At 53.0% G+C, this 22376-nt stretch overlaps 1 protein-coding gene across 5 annotated transcripts in view; it reads left to right on the plus strand.

Annotated features, from left to right (window-relative positions):
• The window catches only part of LOC147122496 (uncharacterized), a 68136-nt gene that overhangs the window by 40444 nt on the left and 5316 nt on the right, over window positions 1-22376 (plus strand). For 4 of the 5 annotated variants that reach the window (XM_086005876.1, XM_086005883.1, XM_086005852.1 and 1 more), the window contains 3 exons: window positions 12735-12759; window positions 18491-18552; window positions 21357-21427. In XM_086005876.1, the coding sequence (XP_085862002.1) occupies window positions 12735-12759; window positions 18491-18552; window positions 21357-21427 (158 nt within the window). The remainder of the gene's footprint in view (window positions 1-12734; window positions 12760-18490; window positions 18553-21356; window positions 21428-22376) is intronic. The other variant, XM_086005868.1, reaches the window with a different exon arrangement.

Consider the following 22376-nt stretch of genomic DNA (forward strand, 5'->3'; position numbering starts at 1 on the left):
GATTTTTAAAATAAAAAGTAATTCTTTTCCCAGAGAAGAGGTGTCACCTCGTACAACAGGCAGGTACTGTGTGACATTATTCCGGGCCAGAGTGGAGACCTGGACTAGTTTCGATCAGCTGAGGGGGTCGAAGAGAAATTTCCCAGACTTTATTCCCCCAAATCGGCCTGGGCTCCTATCTAGTTTTTGCCTCTCCCAGGAGATCACGTGGCTCCGGGTGGGGTGGGGAGTATATGTTGTGGGACACAAGGTATGACAGTTGTGTGGGTCAGGCTCGATGGACCAGAGGGTTTTTACCTGTCCATCATTGTTCCTGCGTTCTTATAACTCCGCTCTCTAAGTTGAGGAATCAGCCTCCTTTGGACATGTTCCAATAAATATATTCTTTCTACAATGTGGAGACTAAAACTGAACACAGTAACCCGAGTGCGTTCCCACTAAGGCCAGATACAACTTCAACTTCAAACCAACTTGATCGAGTTCTTTGATGAGATAACAGAGAGGGTTGATGAGGGTAATGCGGTTGACGTAGTGTACATGGATTTCCAAAAGGCGTTCCACAAAGTACCGCATAATAGGCTTGCCAGCAAAGTTGAAGCCCATGGAATAAAAGGGACAGTGGCAGCATGGATACGGAATTGGCTAAGTGACAGGAAACAGAGAGTAGTGGTGAACGGTTGTTTTTCGGATGGAGGAAGGTATACAGTGGTGTTCCCCAGGGGTCGGTACTAGGATCACTGCTTTTCTTGATATATATTAATGACTTGGACGTGGGTGTACAGGGCACAATTTCAAAATTTGCAGATGACACAAAACTTGGAAGTATAGTGAACAGTGAGGAGGAGAGTGATAGACTTCAGGAAGACATAGACAGGCTGGTGGAATGGGCGGACACAGAAAAGTGTGAAGTGATACATTTTGGTAGGTAGAACGAGGAGAGGCAATATAGACTAAAGGGTACAATCCTGAAGGGGGTGCATGAACAGAGAGACCTGAGGGTATGTGTGCACAAATCGTTGAAGGTGGCAGGACAGGTTGAGAAAGCGGTTAAAAAATCATACGGGATCCTGGGCTTCATAAATAGAGGCATAGAGTCCAAAAGTATGGAAATTATGATGAACCTGTATAAAACACTTCGGCCTAGAAATTCACATTGGGGCGGCCAGCTCGTTCGCGCCCAAAAGTTAGCGCTGGGCGGGGAGCCATTAGCGATCGTCAGATATTCAGTGTTTGCGCCCCAATTCGGAACCGGGCGCTATACCAGGGTGTGCCCGCCTCCGCTTGGGGCGCTGACACTGAATTTCAGCGCTCTTGGCGCCGCTGCGCCAGCCGCTGCGGAGCGGCAGGCTGCGGTACTGTGGTAAACCACTGTTTGTATTCCTGTTTGTCCTGTTTGTATTCCACTGTGTACATGCCTGGACATGCCTCGGCTGACTCCTCCCACAGGTCCTAGTATAAAGGTGACTGCTCCCCAGCCCTTTGTCATAGAGTCATAGAGTTTTACAGCACAGAAAGAGGCCCTTCGGCCCATCGTGTCTGCGCCGCCCATCCCTCCCTGTCCAGTCTAATCCCATTTTCCAGCATTTGGTCCATAGCCTTGTATGCAATGGCATTTCTAGTGCTCATCCAAATGCTTCTTGAATGTTGTGAGGGTTCCTGCCTCTACCACCCTTTCAGGCAGTGAGTTCCAGCTTCCAACCACCCTCTGGGTGAAAAAGTTCCTCCTCAAATCCCCTCTAAACCTCCTGCCCCTTACCCTGAATCTGTGCCCCCTTGTTATTGACCCCCCTACTAAGGGGAAAAGTTCCTCTTTATCTACCCTATCTATGCCCCTCATCATTTTGTACACCTCAATCAGGTCCCCCCTCAGCCTCCTTTGCTCCAAGGAAAACAACCCCAGCCTGTTGAGTCTTTCTTCATAGCTGAGGCGCTCCATCCCAGGTAACATCCTGGTGAATCTTCTCTGCACCCTCTCCAAAGCAATCACATCCTTCCTATAGTGAGGTGACCAGAACTGCACACAGTACTCCAGCTGTGGCCTCACCAGCGTTTTGTACAGCTCCATCATAACCTCCCTGCTCTTATATTCTATGCCTCGGCTAATGAAGGCAAGTATCCCATATGCCTTTTTAACCACCTTATCTACCTGTTCCGCTGCCTTCAGGGATCTATGTACATGTACACCAAGATCCCTCTGACCCTCTGTACTTCCTAGGGTCCTACCACTCATTGTGTATTCCCTTGCCTTATTTGTCCGTCCAAAATGCATCACCTCGCACTTTTCCGGGTTAAATTCCATTTGCCACTTTTCCGCCCATCTGACCAACCCGTTAATATCGTCCTGTAGCCTGAGGCTTTCCTCCTCGCAATTTACCACCCCACCAATTTTCGTGTCATCCGCGAACTTACTGATCATACCCTTTACATTCTCATCCAAATCATTAATGTAGATCACAAACAGCAAGGGACCCAGCACCGATCCCTGAGGTACCCCACTGGACACAGGCTTCCAGTCACAAAAGCAACCTTTGACCATCACCCTCTGCCTCCTGCCACTCAGCCAGTTTAGGATCCAACGCGCCAAGGCCCCCTGGATCCCATGGGCTCTTACCTTCTTGACCAGTCTCCTATGCGGGACCTTGTCAAAAGCTTTACTGAAGTCCATGTAAACCACACCCACAGCATTTCCCTCATCCACACACCTAGTCACCCCCTCGAAAAATTTAATCAGATTGGTCAGACATGATTTACCCTTGACAAAGCCATGCTGACTATCCCCGATTAATCCTTGCCTCTCCAAGTGGAGACTAATTTTGTCCCTCAGAATTTTTTCCAATAATTTCCCTACCACAGATGTTAGGCTCACTGGCCTGTAATTCCCTGGTTTATCCCTGCTACCCTTCTTGAATAATGGTACTACGTTAGCTGTTCTCCAGTCCTCTGGTACATCCTCTGTGGCCAGAGAGGTTCTGAAAATTTGTGTCAGAGCCCCTGCAATCTCCTCCTTTGCCTCACACAACAGCCTGGGATACATCTCGTCCGGGCCTGGGGATTTATCCACTTTTTGGCCTGCTAAAACCGCTAGTACCTCCTCCCTCTCGATGCTAATATGTTCAAGTATGTCACAGTCCCCTTGCCCGACTTCTATGTCTACATCGCCTTTCTCCATAGTGAACACTGAGGCAAAAAATTCATTTAAAACCCCACCTACTTCATCTGGCTCTACACACAGCTTGCCACTTTGGTCCCTAATGGGCCCTACCCTTTCCCTGGTTATCCTCTTGCCCTTAATATACTTATAAAACATCTTAGGATTTTCCTTTATTTTGCTCGCCAGTGTTATTTCATGGCCCCTCCTCGCCCTCCTAATTTCCTTTTTTAAGTATGCCCCTGCACCTCTTATACTCCTCTAGGGCTTCCACCGTCTTTTGTCTTTTGTAACTGCCAAAAGCCCCCCTTTTTTTCCTAATGCAGTTTTGTATATCCTTTGTCATCCAAGGTTCCCTTTGCTTGTTGGTCCCACCCTTGACCTTTACAGGAACATGTTGGTGTTGTACTCTCTCTATTTCCCTTCTGAAAGCCTCCCACTGTTTTGATGTGGATTTTCCTATAAGTAGCTGCTCCCAGTCCACTTTTGCCAGATCCTGTCTTATCTTATTAAAATCGGCCTTCCCCCAATTTAGAACCCTGATTTCCGGGCCGTCTTTGTCTTTTTCCATGACCACCTTAAATCTCACCGAATTGTGGTCACTATCGCCAAAATGCTCTCCTACAGACACTTCCACCACCTGCCCGGCTACATTCCCTAGAATTAGGTCCAGTACCACCCCCTCTCTTGTAGGACTTTCTACATGTTGGCTCAAAAAGCTTTCCTGGATGCACTTTAAGAATTCTGCTCCCTCCAAGCCTTTCACACTCTGACTATCCCAATTTATATTGGGGAAGTATCCTGGACCGGTCGACCACGCGAGGCAGACCTCCATTCTGTTGTTAATAAAAGCCTTTAGTTACTCTTCTAACTCTCAGTCTTTTATGAGTAATTGATAGCGCATCAATTTTATTAACAACATTTTTATAATGGAGAAGATCCTCACACCAGCATGCCTGGACTTAGATCATCGGAAGGCGGACTCATCCACCAAGTTTACTCACTGGCTTAAGTGTTTCGAAAAATTCCTGACCGCCTCCGAAGCAATCAAATCGGACGAGGACAAACTGGATGTCCTGACCTCCAAAGTGAACCACCGAGTGTACTCGGTCATCCAAGACGCGACCTCGTACGCGGACGCTATCAAGCTCCTCAAGGACCAGTACACGCGCCCAGTGAACGAAGTGTACGCCAGGCACCTCCTGGGGAGTCGTAAACAACAACCTGGGGAATCGACCGTGGAATACCTTCAGGCACTGTCTGTGCTTGGCCGGGCCTGTGGTTGTAAGGATGTAAAGGCCGCCGTGTACACAGAGGAACTTATCCGGGACGCTTTTGTAGCGGGCCACAGATCCAATTACACCCGACAGCGACTGTTGGAGCAGAGTAACCTCGACCTCAACAAGGCCTCTGAACTCGCACTATCGTTGGATGCAGCCTACCAGGGCATGGATGCCTACTCCTCTGCACCGTGGACGCCGCGGGGAATGACAGCCTGGGACACGGTAGGACCACCTCATAGCGCCGTGCCACCCCAGCCACACCCCAACAACGGCCCAACTACCGCAGCAGTGTCCCAAGGCCAGACAGCAGTGCCCCAAGGCCAGAAATGCTACTTCTGTGGCCAGGCAAAACACCCCAGAGCGCGCTGCCCGGCGAAAAACGCGATCTGCTCAGGCTGCGGGAAGAAGGGACACTACGCTAGCGTCTGCAGGGCCAAAGCCACCCCGAACCCCAGCAGCGCCGTGTATGGGCCATGCGGGCCACCATCTTGGACCTCCCCGGCCATGTGCGAATCACTGGTACAGCAGCCATTTTGGACGCCTCCAGCCACATGGGGATCATGGACGCCGCCATCTTGGACGACAGCCGGGACGCAGCAGGCCCCCGACACCGCCTCATCTGATACCCGCAGCGACACACCGACCCCTACGCTGGCATCCGTTACACTGGACCAAGCGAGACCGCACCAACTGGCCAGTTCCACAATGGACATTAAGGTAAATGGTCACGATACAATCTGCCTTTTTGACTCTGGGAGCACGGAGAGCTTCATCCACCCCGACACGGTGCGGCGTTGCTCTCTCCCAGTCCTGCCTGCGCAACAGCGGATTTCTATGGCCTCCGAGTCCCAGTCGGCGGACATCGGCGGCTACTGCGTGGTGACACTCGTAGTAGACGGGACCGTGTACGATCATTTTAAACTTCTGGTCCTGCCTGACCTCTGCGCTGCCGTCCTGCTGGGGTTAGATTTTCAGTGCCACCTTAAAAGTGTTACGATGGCGTACGGTGGACCCCTACCCCCACTCACAGTCCGCAGCCAGCAGCTTCCAAATTGCCCGCCGCGCACCAGGTGCAACCTCTCCACACTCAGAGTCACCCCCCCACCACTGTTTGCTAACCTCACCCCCGACTGTAAGCCCATCGCCACAAAGAGCAGGCGATACAGTGCCGGGGACAGGGTTTTCATTAAAACCGAAGTGGAGCGGCTCCTGAAAGAAGGGATTATTGAGGGCAGCACCAGCCCCTGGCGAGCCCAGGTTGTGGTCGTTAAGACCGGCGAGAAGCAGCGCCTGGTCATCGACTACAGCCAGACAATAAATCGCTACACCCTGCTGGACGCCTACCCACTCCCCCGTATAGCTGATATGGTCAACCAGATCGCGCAGTACCGCGTCTTCTCGACCATTGACCTGAAATCAGCATACCACCAGCTCCCCATCCGCCCTGAGGACTGCCAGTACACTGCCTTTGAGGCAAACGGCCGCCTCTATCACTTCCTTAGGGTTCCCTTTGGCGTCACCAACGGGGTCTCCGTCTTCCAAAGGGAGATGGACCGGATGGTAGATCAAAATGCGTTGCAGGCCACTTTCCCATATCTGGACAATGTGACCATCTGCGGCCGTGACTTGCAGGACCATGACGCAAACCTCGAAAAATTCCTCCGCACCGCCCAACTCCTAAACCTGACATATAACAAGGAGAAGTGCATATTCCGCACAAACCGCCTCGCCATCCTTGGCTGTGTTGTGGAACACGGAGTCATCGGCCCCGACCCCGACCGGATGCGTCCCCTTATGGAACTTCCACTGCCCCACTGCCTCAAGGCCCTGAAGAGGTGCCTAGGGTTTTTCTCCTATTACGCCCAGTGGGTCCCCTACTATGCGGACAAGGCCCGTCCGCTGATCAAGTCCACCTCTTTTCCCTTGACGGCAGAGGCCCGCTTAGCCTTCCACCGTATCAAGGAGGACATTGCCAAAGCCACCATGCACGCAGTGGACGAATCCATCCCCTTCCAGGTGGAAAGCGACGCGTCCGACTTTGCCCTGGCCGCTACCCTCAATCAGGCGGGGAGACCCGTGGCCTTCTTTTCACGAACCCTCCAAGGCCCGGAGACCAGACACTCCGCTGTTGAGAAGGAGGCCCAGGCGATTGTGGAGGCTGTGCGTCATTGGAGGCACTACCTGGCCGGAAAACGATTTACCCTGCTCACTGACCAGCGTTCAGTTGCTTTTATGTTTAACAACAAGCAGAGGGGCAAAATCAAAAATGACAAGATCTTGAGGTGGAGAATCGAACTTTCCACCTACAACTACGAGATCTTGTACCGGCCCGGGAAGCTAAATGAACCCCCGGATGCGCTATCGCGTGGCACCTGCGCCAGCGCGCAGATCGATAGACTGCGGGCCCTCCACAATGACCTCTGCCACCCGGGGGTCACCAGGTTCTTCCACCTCATCAAGGCCCGCAACCTGCCTTACTCTATTGAGGAGGTCAGGACCATGACCAGGAACTGCCAAGTCTGCGCTGAGTGCAAACCGCACTTTTATAGACCAGACAGGGCCCACCTGATAAAAGCCACTCGCCCCTTCGAGCGCCTGAGCGTTGATTTTAAAGGGCCTCTCCCCTCCTCCGACCGCAATGTGTACTTCCTCAATATTATTGATGAGTACTCCCGTTTCCCGTTCGCCTTCCCCTGCCCGGACATGACCAGTGCCACGGTCATTAAATGTCTGAACAACCTCTTCACCCTGTTCGGCTTCCCCAGCTATATCCATAGCGACCGGGGCTCATCGTTTATGAGCGACGAACTCCGTCAGTACCTGCTAACTAGGGGTATTGCCACAAGCAGGACCACCAGTTACAACCCCCGGGGGAACGGACAGGTGGAAAGAGAAAATGCGACAGTTTGGAAGGCCGTCCTGCTAGCCTTAAAGTCTAGGGGCCTTCCAACCTCCCGCTGGCAGGATGTGCTCCCCGATGCGCCCCACTCTATTCGGCCACTGCTCTGCACTGCCACTAACGCCACCCCTCATGAGAAAATGTTTGTCTTCCCAAGGAAGTCCACATCGGGGACATCGCTACCGCCATGGCTGACGTCCCCAGGGCCGGTCCTACTGAGAAGACACGTGAGGACCCATAAAACGGACCCCCTGGTCGAGAGGGTCGACCTCCTCTACGCCAACCCCCAGTATGCTTACATCGCATACCCGGACGGGCGGGAGGACACAGTCTCCATAAGAGACCTTGCACCCTCGGGGGCCGCAGTAACCCGCTACCCACTACCACCCCCCCCCACGATCCGATATCCAGCCCCAGCAGACGGCAGGCCTGGGCCCCGCGACCCGCTCGACATCTACGAGGACGACACGCCTGTGCCACAGCCTACGCTGGACTCGACGCCGGAAGCTTCACTACCCCTGCCGTCGCCACGCCGATCACAGCGGCAGACAAGACCTCCGGAGAGACTCCAATACACTAACTTTTAATACACTTCACCCCGCCGGACTCAATTTTAAACAAGGGGTGAATGTGGTAAACCACTGTTTGTATTCCACTGTGTACATGCCTGGACATGCCTCGGCTGACTCCTCCCACAGGTCCTAGTATAAAGGTGACTGCTCCCCAGCCCTTTGTATCCTGGACCGGTCGACCACGCGAGGCAGACCTCCATTCTGTTGTTAATAAAAGCCTTTAGTTACTCTTCTAACTCTCAGTCTTTTATGAGTAATTGATAGCGCATCAGGTACTGCAGGCCTCCTCCTTCTCTTAAGGGGGAGCTGCCTGCAACGGGGAGATCGCCGCTGGAGAGTGCCGGCAAATGAGCCCGGCACCACGGAGAAGTGCCGGGTTCGCGGAAAGCAGCCGGCAATGCCGCGGGGCGGGGGGGTGGAGGAGGCCGGGGAAGGAGGTGCGGGCAGGCGGCCGCCGAAAAAGCGGCTGGCCGCACCTTCCCCTTTTAAGCGCCCCACTAAGGCTACAGCACGGCCCCGTTTTCTGGTCGCTGTTTGCGGCCGCTTCGGAGGAGGCGGCCGCAACTAAATATGGGGATTGGGCCGGTTTCGGGGCGGAACCGGGGCACTGCGCACACCGATGACGTCATCGGTGCCGGCGCAGCGCTAACGGCTACCGCTGCCAATACCGCTGCGCTGAATATCAGCACAAACTCATTTTTGGCGCATAAGCCCTCTTTAGGCAGTAACTGGCTGCAAAGCTGGCAGCGCCTTAATGAATTTCTAGGCCTTCAACTGGAGAATTGTGTCCAATTCTGGGCACCGCACTTTAGGAAGGATATGAAGGCCTTAGAGAGGGTGCAGAAAAGATTTATGAGAATGATTCCAGGGATTTCACCTTCGCGCAAACCCATCAAAGACGCAAGTTTGTGCATTCCACCTCAGAAACCGTGAAGCCAAACGCCAGCTGAAAGTAACCTGGTGTGGAGCAACACTGACGCATTGCGAGCACCCTATCTACTTAGGAGTCACCCTTGACCGATGCTTCACCTTCAAGAACCACATCGAGAAGACAAAGGCAAAAGTGAGCGCACGAAACAACATCCTGAATAAGCTCACTAACACAAGATGGGGAGCAAGCCCGAAAACATTGCGAACCAGTGCACTTGCTCTTTGCTATTCCACTGCCGAATATGCCTGCCCTGCATGGGAAAAGTCTACTCATGCCAAGAAGATGGATGCCGTTCTGAATGCAAGCTGCCGATTTATCACAGGTTGCTTAAAACCAACAAACACCAACAGCCTATGTATCCTGGCAGGTATCGCTCCCCCTGATATAAGAAGAACGGTAGCCAGCAAGAAAGAGCGACTCCGTCAAACATCAGATGAGAGACACCCTCTGCATTGTCATACACCTACACCCAGCCGCCTAAAGTCAAGGAAGAGCTTCATGAACAGTGTTGTTCCATTACAATCAACCTCATCTGAAGCCCGCATCGCCTTGTGGAAAGACCGGCTCGCCAGTCTTGAACAACCCCCAGCGATGGAAATTTTACTTGATGAAAGCCTTCCCCCAGGAGCTAATTGCAACTGGGCAACCTGGAAGTGCCTTAACAGACTTAGGACCGGTGTAGGTTGCTCAAAGGTGTCACTAAGCAAATGGGGATATTCAACCAGCCCGACAACTTGTGAATGTGGAACTGAGGCACAGACTATGCAACATCTCCTGCAATGCCCATCGTTAGAGGAACCCTGCACTGTTGCAGATCTTGCCGAATCCAACAACAAGGCGCAAAAATGTGTCCAGTTCTGGCTGGGCTATGTATAGACTGTCCGTGGACACGATAAGAAGAAGAAGTTACGTGTCTAGACTGGAGAATCTGGGGTTGTTCTCCTTGGAGCAGAGGAGATTGAGAGGAGATTCGATAGAGGTGTTGAAAATCATGAGGGGTCTAGACAGAATCAAATCAAATCAAATCAACTTTTATTGTCAATGTTAGTGCACAAGTGCAGTACAACGAAATGTAGGCTTGCGGCTCCTGAGAGTGTACATTTGGATTAAGACATTTAAACATTCAACATACATTTGGCTTGTAATACATTAACATAAACATAACCATAATAAAGTGCATTGACAGATGTGCAGGCTTTAGAGTTTATTTGTGGAGTTCAGTAGGATGACAGCCCTGGGAAAGAAGCTGTTCCTAAATCTGGTCGTACGGATGCGAATGCATCTGTAGCGTCTCCCAGATGGCAGGAGGGCGAACAGACTGTGGCTGGGGTGGGTAGGGTCCTTGATGATGGACCCTGATAGAGAGAAACTCTTCCCATTAGCGGAAGGGTCAGGAACCAAAGGACACGGATTTAAGGTGATTGGCAGAATAACCAAAGGCAACAGGAGGAAAAACTTTTTTATGCAGCGAGTGGTTGGGATCTGGAATGCACTGCCTGAAAGAAAGTTAGATAAGTACAGTACCTGAAGGAAAATAAATACAGGGCTCCGGGGAAAGGGCGGGGAGCGGGACTGGCTGAAGTGCTCTTGCAGAGAGCCGGCACGGGCTCGATGGGCTGAATGGCCTCCTCCTGTGCGGTAACCATTCTATGATTCTAAAATCACTTCCTTTGGCTTATCAGTCACACCCCTACTATACCATGTCAGTAAAATCTGCAGGATCCACGTGTGGGCAGATAGCTTAACTTGTACTGTGAGCACAGAACTACAGATAAGGGCCCGGAATTTGCGGTCAGCGGCGACGCAAAGGCAATTGGCGCTGGCCCCGAAGAAAGCTTCCCACAGGGAACTCTGTGACGAGAAGTTTGCCTTTCTCGACACGCGTGTCAGATCAGTGTAGAATAATGGGGCGGGGGGGGGGCCACAGCACAGCCAGTGTCAGAGCAGCGAATGACTGACCGCAACTTCAGGAATTCCCCGTTAGGATGCGCTCGCGCTACATCCTGAACTGGCGGTCAGTTTCAGAGGGGTAATGAGGGCGCACCCTGTTCGTTCACTGTTATTACCCACCGCAAAATCCGGGCCCATAAGCTTAAAATGAACAAGCTTCAAATGAGACTAAAAGTTAGAATAAAAACCTGTCCCCCAAACACAGATTAATAGGAATCTCTTTATTGAGAAAGGATCTGGGTAAATACTGGTTGGGAAGGGGAGTGGAGGTTAGAGGGATGGTCAAATACTCTATCAAACTGCGTGCTTCCTGTGCAGATACGTACAACAACCAAACTTCTGTAGAAATGGAGTGTAGTTTTCCAAGTCTTTCCCGCAGGAGGTAGTATTGGGAATACTTGAAGGAGAAAGTTTGCAGGGATATGGGGAAAGAGCGGGGGAGTGGGACTAACTGGGTCGCTCTTCGAAAGAGCCGGCGCAGACTCGATGGGCCGAACGGCCTCCTCCTGTGCTGTGTGATTTTATCATTCTAAGTACCTACGCCCTCCCTCCACAATGTTCTGGTGCACATCCCCGGTGGGTGAGGCCCCTCACCAGGACATAGAAACATAGAAGATAGGAGCAGGAGTAGGCCATTCGGCCCCTCGAGCCTGCTCCACCATTTAATGAGATCATGGCTGATCATCCAAATTCAGTACCCTGTCCCTGCTTTCTCCCCATATCCCTTGATCCCTTTAGCCTTAAGAAATATATCCAACTCCTTCTTGAATATATTTAATGTATTGGCCTCCACTGCCTTCTGTGGCAGAGAATTCCACAGGTTCACCACTCTCTGGGTGAAGAAATTCCTCCTCATCTCAGTCCTAAATGGCTTACCCCTTATCCTTAGACTGTGACCCCTGGTTCTGGACTCCCCCGCCATCGGGAACATCCTTCCTGCATCTAGTCTGTCTAGTCCTGTTAGAATTTTATGTTTCAATGAGATCCCCTCTCATTCTTCTAAACTCCAGCGAGTATAAGCCCAATCGACCCAATCTCTCCTCATACGTCATTCCTGCCATCCCAGGTATCAGTCTGGTGAATCTTCGCTACACTCCCTCCATGGCAAGAACATCCTTCCTCAGATAAGGCGACCAAAACTGCACACAATACTCAAGGTGTGGTCTCACCAAGCCCCTGTACAACTGCAGCAAGACATCCTTGCTCCTGCACTCGAACCCTCTCGCTACGAAGGCCAACATACCATTTGCCTTCTTAACCCCCTGCTGCACCTGCATGCTTACCTTCAGCGACTGGTGCACAAGGATACCCAGGTCTCGTTGCACTTCCCCTTCTCCCAATCTATTGCCGTTCAGATAATAACCTGCCTTCCTGTTTTTGTCACCAAAGTGGATAACCTCGCATTTATCCACATTATACTGCATCTGCCCAATCGCCCAACCTGTCCAAATCATACTGGAGTTTCTCGGCATCCTCCTCACAGCACACACGCCCACCCAGCTTTGTGTCGTCTGCAAACTTGGAGATATTACATCTAGTTCCCTCGTCTAGATCATTAATATATATTGTTAATATATATTGTGACCGCCGGCCAATGTGCCCTGTACGCTGCGCGGGTTCCGCGCGGCTGGCTTGTCAGCTTTTCAATCGAAAAACCGTGTTTTTTGAATGGGCCGCGCGGCCCGAAAAAACCATTACAGGCAACACTGGTGCTGCCTTGTAAAATGACAGTCCCGGTGTGAATCTCCTGTGTGATTTATGTGTGTACCAGCATTAGAATCTGCCTCACGATTTGGGACTGATGAAAGGTGTTAAGAATGGAACTCTGTTGGGTTTAAATGGGAAAAGTGCAGCAGGAGAGATACTGATGGAGTGACTCGTGCTCAAGAAATAGGGTGGTCTTGTCTATCTTTTCCACAATTTAACTAATTTATTTCTGTTATTTGAACAGAGGCGAAAGACGCCACATCGGACAAGTGAGTATAATTTATTAAAATAATAATGGAGTCCGCGGGGAACCCCTTGAGCCTGCTCCGCCATTCAATAAGATCATTCAATAAGATCACGGCTGATCTTCGACCTCATCTCCACTTCCCGCACTATTCCCACATCCCTCGATTCCCTTAATATTCAAAAATCTATCGATCTCTGTCTTGAATATACTCAACAACTGAGCCTCCACAGCCCTCTGGGGCAGAGAATTCCAAAGATTCACCGGCCTCTGAGTGAAGAAATTTCTCCTCATCTCAGTCCTGAATGGCCGACCCCTTGAAGAGACAGATGCAGCTGTTAAACTCACAGTGCAGGCTCTCACTCCACACTTCATTCAGGGGGCAACGGTTTACAAATCGGCAGGTCGGGCGAGCAGTTTCTCAAACAGATATCGGGAATTCAGCCACGGATATCAGAAACCCCACACAACTTCCTGTCCATTCATTCCCGAAACGTGCTCCTGTTGTGTGAAGTTCTGTTGCCATAAATGTTCATTTGTAAAATCTAAGGGTATTGCGATGTGATGCCACTAAGGTGTCAGCTGTGGCTCAGTGGGTAGCACTCTCGCCTCTGAGTCAGAAGGTCGTGGGTTCAAGTCCCACTCCAGAGACTCGAGCACAAAAATCCAGGCTGACACTCCAGTGCAGTACTGAGGGAGTGCCGCACTGTCGGAGGGGCAGTACTGAGGGAGCGCCGCACTGTCGGAGGGGCAGTACTGAGGGAGCGCCGCACTGTCGGAGGGGCAGTACTGAGGGAGCGCTGCACTGTCGGAGGGGCAGTACTGAGGGAGCGCCGCACTGTCGGAGGGGCAGTACTGAGGGAGCGCCGCACTGTCGGAGGGGCAGTACTGAGGGAGTGCCGCACTGTCGGAGCGGCAGTACGGAGGGAGCGCCGCACTGTCAGAGCGGCAGTACTGAGGGAGCGCCGCACTGTCGGAGGGGCAGTACTGAGGGAGCGCTGCACTGTCGGAGGGGCAGTACTGAGGGAGCGCCGCACTGTCAGAGGGTCAGTACTGAGGGAGCGCTGCACTGTCGGAGGAGCAGTACTGAGGGAGTGCCGCACTGTCGGAGCGGCAGTACTGAGGGAGCGCCGCACTGTCGGAGGGGCAGTACTGAGGGAGCGCTGCACTGTCGGAGGGGCAGTACTGAGGGAGCGCCGCACTGTCAGAGGGTCAGTACTGAGGGAGCGCTGCACTGTCGGAGGAGCAGTACTGAGGGAGCGCCGCACTGTCGGAGGGGCAGTACTGAGAGAGCTCCACACTGTCGGAGGGGCAGTACTGAGGGAGCGCTGCACTGTCGGAGGGGCAGTACTGAGGGAGCGCCGCACTGTTGGAGGGGCAGTACTGAGAGAGCTCCACACTGTCGGAGGGGCAGTACTGAGGGAGTGCTGCACTGTCGGAGGGGCAGTACTGAGGGAGCGCCGCACTGTCGGAGGGGCAGTACTGAGGGAGCGTCGCACTTTTGGAGGGGCAGTACTGAGGGAGTGCCGCACTGTCGGAGGGGCAGTACTGAGGGAGCGTCGCACTTTTGGAGGGGCAGTACTGAGGGAGTGCCGCACTGTCGGAGGGGCAGTACTGAGGGAGCGCTGCACTGTCGGAGGGGCAGTACTGAGGGAACGCTGCACTGTCGGAGGGGCAGTACTGAGGGAGCGTCGCACTTTTGGAGGGGCAGTACTGAGGGAGTGCCGCACTGTCGGAGGGGCAGTACTGAGGGAGTGCCGCACTGTCGGAGGTGCCGTCTTTCGGATGAGATGTTAAACTGAGGCTACGTCTGCTCTCAGGTGGATGTAAAAGATCCCATCGCACTATTTCGAAGATGAGCAGAGGAGTTTTTCCTGGGGCCAATATTTATCCCTCAAGCAACATCACTAAAACAGATTATTTGGTCATTCTCATATTGCTGTTTGTGGGATCTTGCTGTGCGCAAGGTGGCTGCGGCGTTTCCTATATTACAACAGTGACCACACTTCACAGAGTATTTAATTGACTGTGAAGCGCTTTGGGACGTCCGGTGGTCGTGAAAGGCGCTGGAGAAATGCAAGTCTTTCATTTAATCGGGACAGTGTAGTAATGGCCTGCAATTCTTGCCAAGATGCTTGATCACATTTATACAGAAGGAGGCTGCCATAATCAGCATCGCAGTGGCATCATTGCATCATTAACTAGGCCTGTCCCTCAAAAATCTACCATTTCTTTAAATCTGTCTTTAAGGTAAAGGAAGGAATATCCGTAACATCGTCCGACTCCGCCTTTGCCTCAGCTCATCCACTGCTGAAACCCTCATCCATGCCTTTGTTACCTCCAGACTTGACTATTCCAACGCACTCCTGGCTGGCCTCCCACATTCCACCCTACGTAAACTTGAGCACATCCAAAGCTCGGCTGCCCCGTGTCCCAACTCGCACCCAGTCCCGTTCACCCATCACCCGCTGTGCTCACTGCCCCGTGTCCTAACTCACACCCAGTCCCGTTCACCCATCACCCCCTGTGCTCACTGCCCCGTGTCCTAACTCACACCCAGTCCCGTTCACCCATCACCCCCTGTGCTCACTGCCCCGTGTCCTAACTCACACCCAGTCCCGTTCACCCATCACCCCCTGTGCTCACTGCCCCGTGTCCTAACTCACACCCAGTCCCGTTCACCCATCACCCCCTGTGCTCACTGCCCCGTGTCCTAACTCGCACCCAGTCCCGTTCACCCATCACCCCTGTGCTCACTGCCCCGTGTCCTAACTCACACCCAGTCCCGTTCACCCATCACCCCCTGTGCTCACTGCCCCATGTCCTAACTCACACCCAGTCCCGTTCACCCATCACCCCCTGTGCTCACTGCCCCGTGTCCTAACTCACACCCAGTCCCGTTCACCCATCACCCCCTGTGCTCACTGCCCCGTGTCCTAACTCACACCCAGTCCCGTTCACCCATCACCCCCCTGTGCTCACTGCCCCGTGTCCTAACTCACACCCAGTCCCGTTCACCCCTCACCCCCTGTGCTCACTGCCCCGTGTCCTAACTCACACCCAGTCCCGTTCACCCATCACCCCCTGTGCTCACTGCCCCGTGTCCTAACTCACACCCAGTCCCGTTCACCCATCGCCCCCTGTGCTCACTGCCCCGTGTCCTAACTCACACCCAGTCCCGTTCACCCATCACCCCGTGCTCGCTGCCCCGTGTCCTAACTCACACCCAGTCCCGTTCACCCATCACCCCCTGTGCTCGCTGCCGTGTCCTAACTCACACCCAGTCCCGTTCACCCATCACCCCCTGTGCTCACTGCCCTGTGTCCTAACTCACACCCAGTCCCGTTCACCCATCACACCCTGTGCTCACTGCCCCGTGTCCTAACTCACACCCAGTCCCGTTCACCCATCACCCCCTGTGCTCACTGCCCCGTGTCCTAACTCACACCCAGTCCCGTTCACCCATCACCCCCTGTGCTCACTGCCCCGTGTCCTAACTCACACCCAGTCCCGTTCACCCATCACCCCCTGTGCTCACTGCCCCGTGTCCTAACTCGCACCCAGTCCCGTTCACCCATCACCCCCGGTGCTTGCTGCCCCGTGTCCTAATACACAGCCAGTCCCGTTCACCCATCACCCCCTGTGCTCACTGCCCCGTATCCTAACTCGCACCCAATCCCGTTCACCCATCACCCCCTGTGCTCACTGCCCCGTGTCCTAACTCACACCCAGTCCCGTTCACCCATCACCCCCTGTGCTCACTGCCCCGTGTCCTAACTCACACCCAGTCCCGTTCACCCAGCACCCCTTGTGCTCACTGCCCCGTGTCCTAACTCGCACCCAGTCCCGTTCACCCATCACCCCCGGTGCTTGCTGCCCCGTGTCCTAATACACAGCCAGTCCCGTTCACCCATCACCCCCTGTGCTCACTGCCCCGTGTCCTAACTCACACCCAGTCCCGTTCACCCACCACACCCTGTGCTCACTGCCCCATGTCCTAACTCACACCCAGTCCCGTTCACCCATCACCCCCTGTGCTCACTGCCCCGTGTCCTAACTCACACCCAGTCCCGTTCACCCATCACCCCGTGCTCACTGCCCCGTGTCCTAACTCACACCCAGTCCCGTTCACCCATCACCCCCTGTGCTCACTGCCCCGTGTCCTAACTCGCACCCAGTCCCGTTCACCCATCACCCCCGGTGCTTGCTGCCCCGTGTCCTAATACACAGCCAGTCCCGTTCACCCATCACCCCCTGTGCTCACTGCCCCGTATCCTAACTCGCACCCAGTCCCGTTCATCACCCCCTGTGCTCACTGCCCCGTGTCCTAACTCACACCCAGTCCCGTTCACCCATCACCCCCTGTGCTCACTGCCCCGTGTCCTAACTCACACCCAGTCCCGTTCACCCAGCACCCCTTGTGCTCACTGCCCCGTGTCCTAACTCACACCCAGTCCCGTTCACCCATCACCCCCTGTGCTCACTGACCTGCATTGGCTCCCGGTCCGGCAACACCTGATTTAAAAAATTCTCATCCTTGTTTTCAAATATCTCCATGGCCTCGCCCCTCCCTATCTCTGTAACCTCCTCCAGCCCCACAACCCTCCGAGATCTCTGCGCTCCTCTAATTCTGGCCTCTTGGGCATCCTTGATTTCCATCACTCCACCATTGGCGGCCGTGCCTTCTGTTGTCTAGGCCCCGAGCTCTGGAATTCCCTCCCTAAACCTCTCCGCCTTGATCTCCTCCTTTAAGAAGCTCCTTAAAACCGACCTCTTTGACCCAGCTTTTGGTCGCCTGTCCTAATAATTTCCATTATTTGGGATTCAATTTAAATGTTGGATCATTTTGCTCCTTTTCCGGGGTTTTGCCAATCACTCTGGGTAAAGGGCCCTCTTGCTTCAGCCTAAGAGGCAGATTTTACGATTTAACATTTATGAGGCAGAACTTCATGAACTGGGGCACATCTGGGGAATTCAGGTCCCCGTGTAACCACGCTCAGTTCGGGGCCTACACAGATTTCTGTCCATTAAAACGAATAAAAATGGGTAGGAGATCATGCGGACCACTAATCAAGGGCACTGAGCTCTGTGCCAGAATTCTCGGCCTGCGTTCCCATTGGACAGAGCTCTGTGTCGGGAGCGCCGAAATCATCACATTTCCCGCTACACAACTAAAGCTGGTAGAACGCTCGATGTTCTGTTTACAGATCGCTGGTAGAACGCTCGATGTTCTGTTTACAGATCTCTGGTAGAACGCTCGATGTTCTGTTTACAGATCTCTGGTAGAACGCTCGATGTTCTGTTTACAGATCTCTGGTAGAACGCTCGATGTTCTGTTTACAGATCTCTGGTAGAACGCTCGATGTTCTGTTTACAGATCGCTGGTAGAATGCTCGATGTTCTGTTTGCCTCCCCGACCTTCCACTCATTGGGGGTAATTTTGCCTTCAGTGGAAATACAAATGGGGGAGATGTAAAATGGGACGGCCGACTCGCTACTGTCCAAACCCCACCTGCCCACCTGCCCCCCCTCCCCAACATCCCACCACCCACCCGCCCCCGTCCCCTCCACCCGCCCCCACCCTTCCACCCATCCCCCCACCTGCATCCAACCCCTGTCCCCCCGTCCCCCCACCCCCGTCCCCCCATCCCCCCCTCCCACCCCTGTCCCCCCATCCCACCCCTGTTGTGTTTGTGATTGTGTAATTAAGAGCTAACCTCCTGATTGTGGTTTTCTTTTCCACAAAATTAACACAGAACCACAGCCGATAAAGACCAAGTGACCCTCATCTCAATAAGGTCAACTAACACAGATATTGGTATGAATAGATTTTATAATTGTTTTCTAATCTGAATCATTCGCGATGCAACAATTCTGAACGACCAAAGTCAAAAGCCAGATTGGAGTGTGTGTAGAGACAGTTGGGTCAAGTAGAGCAGGGCGATGGTCATGGATGACTTCTGGAAACCAGCGTGGAGCTCGGCAGTGTCCAGATGTGTTTGGATATTTCCTTTTCCATTCTGAGTCTGACCCTGTTGATTATCGGAGAATGTGGGAGAAGCTCTTTCTCAAACAGACCAGCCGCCTGCAATCACCTCGGCACACCAGCTCCACTCCACCAGCTGTAGCCTGCAGTGAATGTTTACTGAGCACCATGGAGGAGGCTTCTGCACAAAGAGGGTTTCCAAAAAAAATATACTGACAGCTTGGGAAAAAAATGAGAATTAGAGACCAGGGCCTAGAAATTCAGTAAGGCCCCGCCAGCTTTGCGCCCAGGTACCGCCGAAAGAGGGCTTCTGCGCCAAAAGAGGAGGCTGCGCTGATATTCAGCACAGCGGGAATGGCGGCGGTAGCCGGTAGCGCTGCGCCGGCACCGATGACGTCATCGGTGTGCGCAGTGCCCCGGTTCCGCCCCGATACCGGCCCGACCCCCATATTTAGTTGCGGCCGCCTCTTCCCTGGTGGCTGCAAACAACGTTCAGAGACCGGGTCCGTAATGCAGCCTTAGTGGGGCGCTTTAAGGTGGAGGTGCCGCCGGCCGCTTTTTCGGCAGCCGCCTGGCCCGCACCTCCTTGCTCGGCACCCCCGCGGCATTGCCGGCTGGTTTCCGGGAGCCCGGCACTTCTCCGTTGTGCCGGGCTCTTTTGCCGGCACTCGCGATCGGGGCTCCGGCTGTTGCAGGCACCTCCCCCTTAAGAGAGGGAGGAAGGCCTGCAGTACCGCAGCCTGCCGCTCCACTGCGGGTGGCGCTGCGGCAACTAGCGCGCCGATATTCAGTTGCAGCGCCCCAAACGGGGGCGGCCACACCCTGGAACAGCGCCCGTCCTCGACTTGGGGCGCTGAAACTGAATATCGGATGAGCGCAAGTGGCTCCGCGCCCAGCGGTAAATTCTGGGCGCAAGCGAGATGGCGGGGCTATAGCTAATTTCTAGCCCAAGATGTTGCAGTAGGTTAGATATTAGAATCATAGAATGATACAGCACAGAAGGAGGCCATTTGGCCCATCGTACCTGTGCCGGCTCTTTGAAAGAGCTCTCCAATTAGTCCCACTCCCCCCTGCTCTTTCCCCACAGCCCTGCAAATCTTTCCCCTTCAAGTATTTATCCAATTCCCTTTTACCGCATGGACAGTAATGTGGCAGAACAGATAGTCTGCCCATTATAAAACCTGGCCGATATACATTCCATGGATGTCAATAGATTGAGAATTGGATGGGTTATAACACAGGTGGATGATTCACTCAGCCACATTTACTGCCACATAAATACTGTGGCAACAAGAGCAGGTCAGAGGCTGGGTATTCTGCAGCGAGTGTCTCACCTCCTGACTCCCCAAAGCCGTTCCATCATCTACAAGGCACAAGCCAGGAGTGTGCTGGAATACTCTCCACTAGCCTGGATGAGTGTAGCTCCAACAACACTCAAGAAGCTCGACACCATCCAGGACAAAGCAGCCCACTTGATTGGCACCCCATCCACCACCTTAAACATTCACTCCCTCCACCACCGGCGCACCGTGGCTGCAGCGTGTACCATCTACAAGATGCACTGCAGCAACTCGCCAAGGCTTCTTCGGCAGCACCTCCCAAACCCGCGACCTCTTCCACCTAGAAGGACAAGGGCAGCAGGTGCATGGGAACACCACCACCTCCAAGTTCCCCTCCAAGACACACACCATCCTGACTTGGAAATATATCGACCGATCCTTCATCAACGCTGGGTCAAAATCCTGGAACTCGCGCCCTAACAGCACTGTGGGAGCACCTTCACCACATGGACTGCAGCGGTTCAAGGCGGCGGCTCACCGCCACCTTCTCAAGGGCAATTAGGGATGGGCAATAAATGCTGGTCTCGCCAGCGAAGCCCACATCCCGTAAACGAATACAAAAAAAGACAGAAATTAACCCCGTTGAGTTTTGACCTCTGAGTTCAAACCCAGCTGAAACCAAAGCGAGGAAGCCTCTGCTGACTGCAAGGGTTTTATGTGCAATGGATTGAGGCAGACTGAACTCTGTCCCTAGTGGGCATGAGCAACACAAGAACTGCCCCTAAATCAGCACTAATTCATTGGCAACCTAACGCAGAAAATCGGCAGCATGTGGGAGTTTTAACCATTTATGATTTTAATTTCTTGTTGTTCCCATCAAATTGAGAGATGTTCGTGCTGACGAATGGAACATGATCCCACTTTCAACATCCAACACCAGAATCAGAACTCCCAGCCCAGCTATAGCCTGGCAGGAAGACCCCAAAAATCTACCTTAAATCCATCTTTAGAATTAACTTCATTTGCATCAGTTTGATATTTGTCTTTCGCACTTCAACTACACTTAAAGTTTTTGCCAGTGAGCTTTCCAGTTTATCACAGACTGTGGCCACTTTTTCTCATGTGGAGAGACACCCACTATAAATTCATTGAACCTGTCCAGATTCCTTCCACAAAGAACCCTTACGGGTGACGGGGGCGAGTAGCCTGTCATTCCTATCTATCTGGGCTTATTAAAGCACAAGTCCCAGAGTTCAAGGGGCAGTGTGTTCACCCAGTCCCCTCTCAATTACTTCAATAAATAACAATATTTAATTTGCCGCTGTCCTTATCTTGGACGTGCTCTGACTGTTACAGGTGAGCCGTCTTCTGGGAAGAATGATGTGGTGGAAAATGGAATGATTGAGGAGCTTGCTGATATTTTCGAGGTATCGTGAATGTTCTGTTTACTGCATTTAACATTGGAATGGTATAGAATGCTTATAATAAGTAAATCTACCCCCTGTGAAACTGCTAATAACAGGGGCTAATATCCCCAATCCCAGGGGGCCAGGGATAGAATGAAAGGGTGGTTTGGGGGGGGGGGGGGCGGAGGTGGGAGGTGGCAGGGTTCGCTTAGTGGGGCGAGGGAAAGGGGAAGCAGCTGAGGCAGCTGTACGGATGGTCTCTATTGTGGTGATGAGGAAATCCATGAGCTCCTCACACTTGCAATAGAGGAAAGGGTAAAGAAGGCAGGGGACAGGAGTGCAAGGAGATGGTCGGTCATGGAGAAAAGCAGCCTGGCATTATCTTTGTTCTCCAGGATGATGGTGCAGTAGTTGAGAGGATTTGGCAAAGAAGAGGAAGATCTAATGGACCTTAATATGGACACACCAGATCTGAATGGATGGTCAACCAGATCTGGTGATGGATGGCTATGTCAGATCTGGTGATGGATGACAAGGCCAGATCTGGTGATGGATGGCTATGTCAGATCTGGTGATGGATGGCTAGACCAGATCTGGTGATGGATGGCTATGCCAGATCTGGTGATGGATGGCTATGCCAGATCTGGTGATGGATGGCTATGTCAGATCTGGTGATGGATGGCTATGTCAGATCTGGTGATGGATGACTAGACCAGATCTGGTGATGGATGGCCAGACCAGATCTGGTGATGGATGGCTAGACCAGATCTGGTGATGGATGGCTATGTCAGATCTGGTGATGGATGACTAGACCAGATCTGGTGATGGATCGCAAGATCAGATCTGGTGATGGATGGCCAGACCAGATCCGGTGATGGATGGCCGTGCCAGATCCGGTTATGGATGGCCAGACCAGATCTGGTGATGGATGGCTAGACCAGATCTGGTGATGGATGGCTAGACCAGATCT

The sequence above is a fragment of the Somniosus microcephalus genome, chromosome 2, assembly GCF_052327205.1.
Source record: "Somniosus microcephalus isolate GS21.2 chromosome 2, FLI_Smic_1.0, whole genome shotgun sequence".
Taxonomy (NCBI): Eukaryota; Metazoa; Chordata; class Chondrichthyes; order Squaliformes; family Somniosidae; genus Somniosus; species Somniosus microcephalus.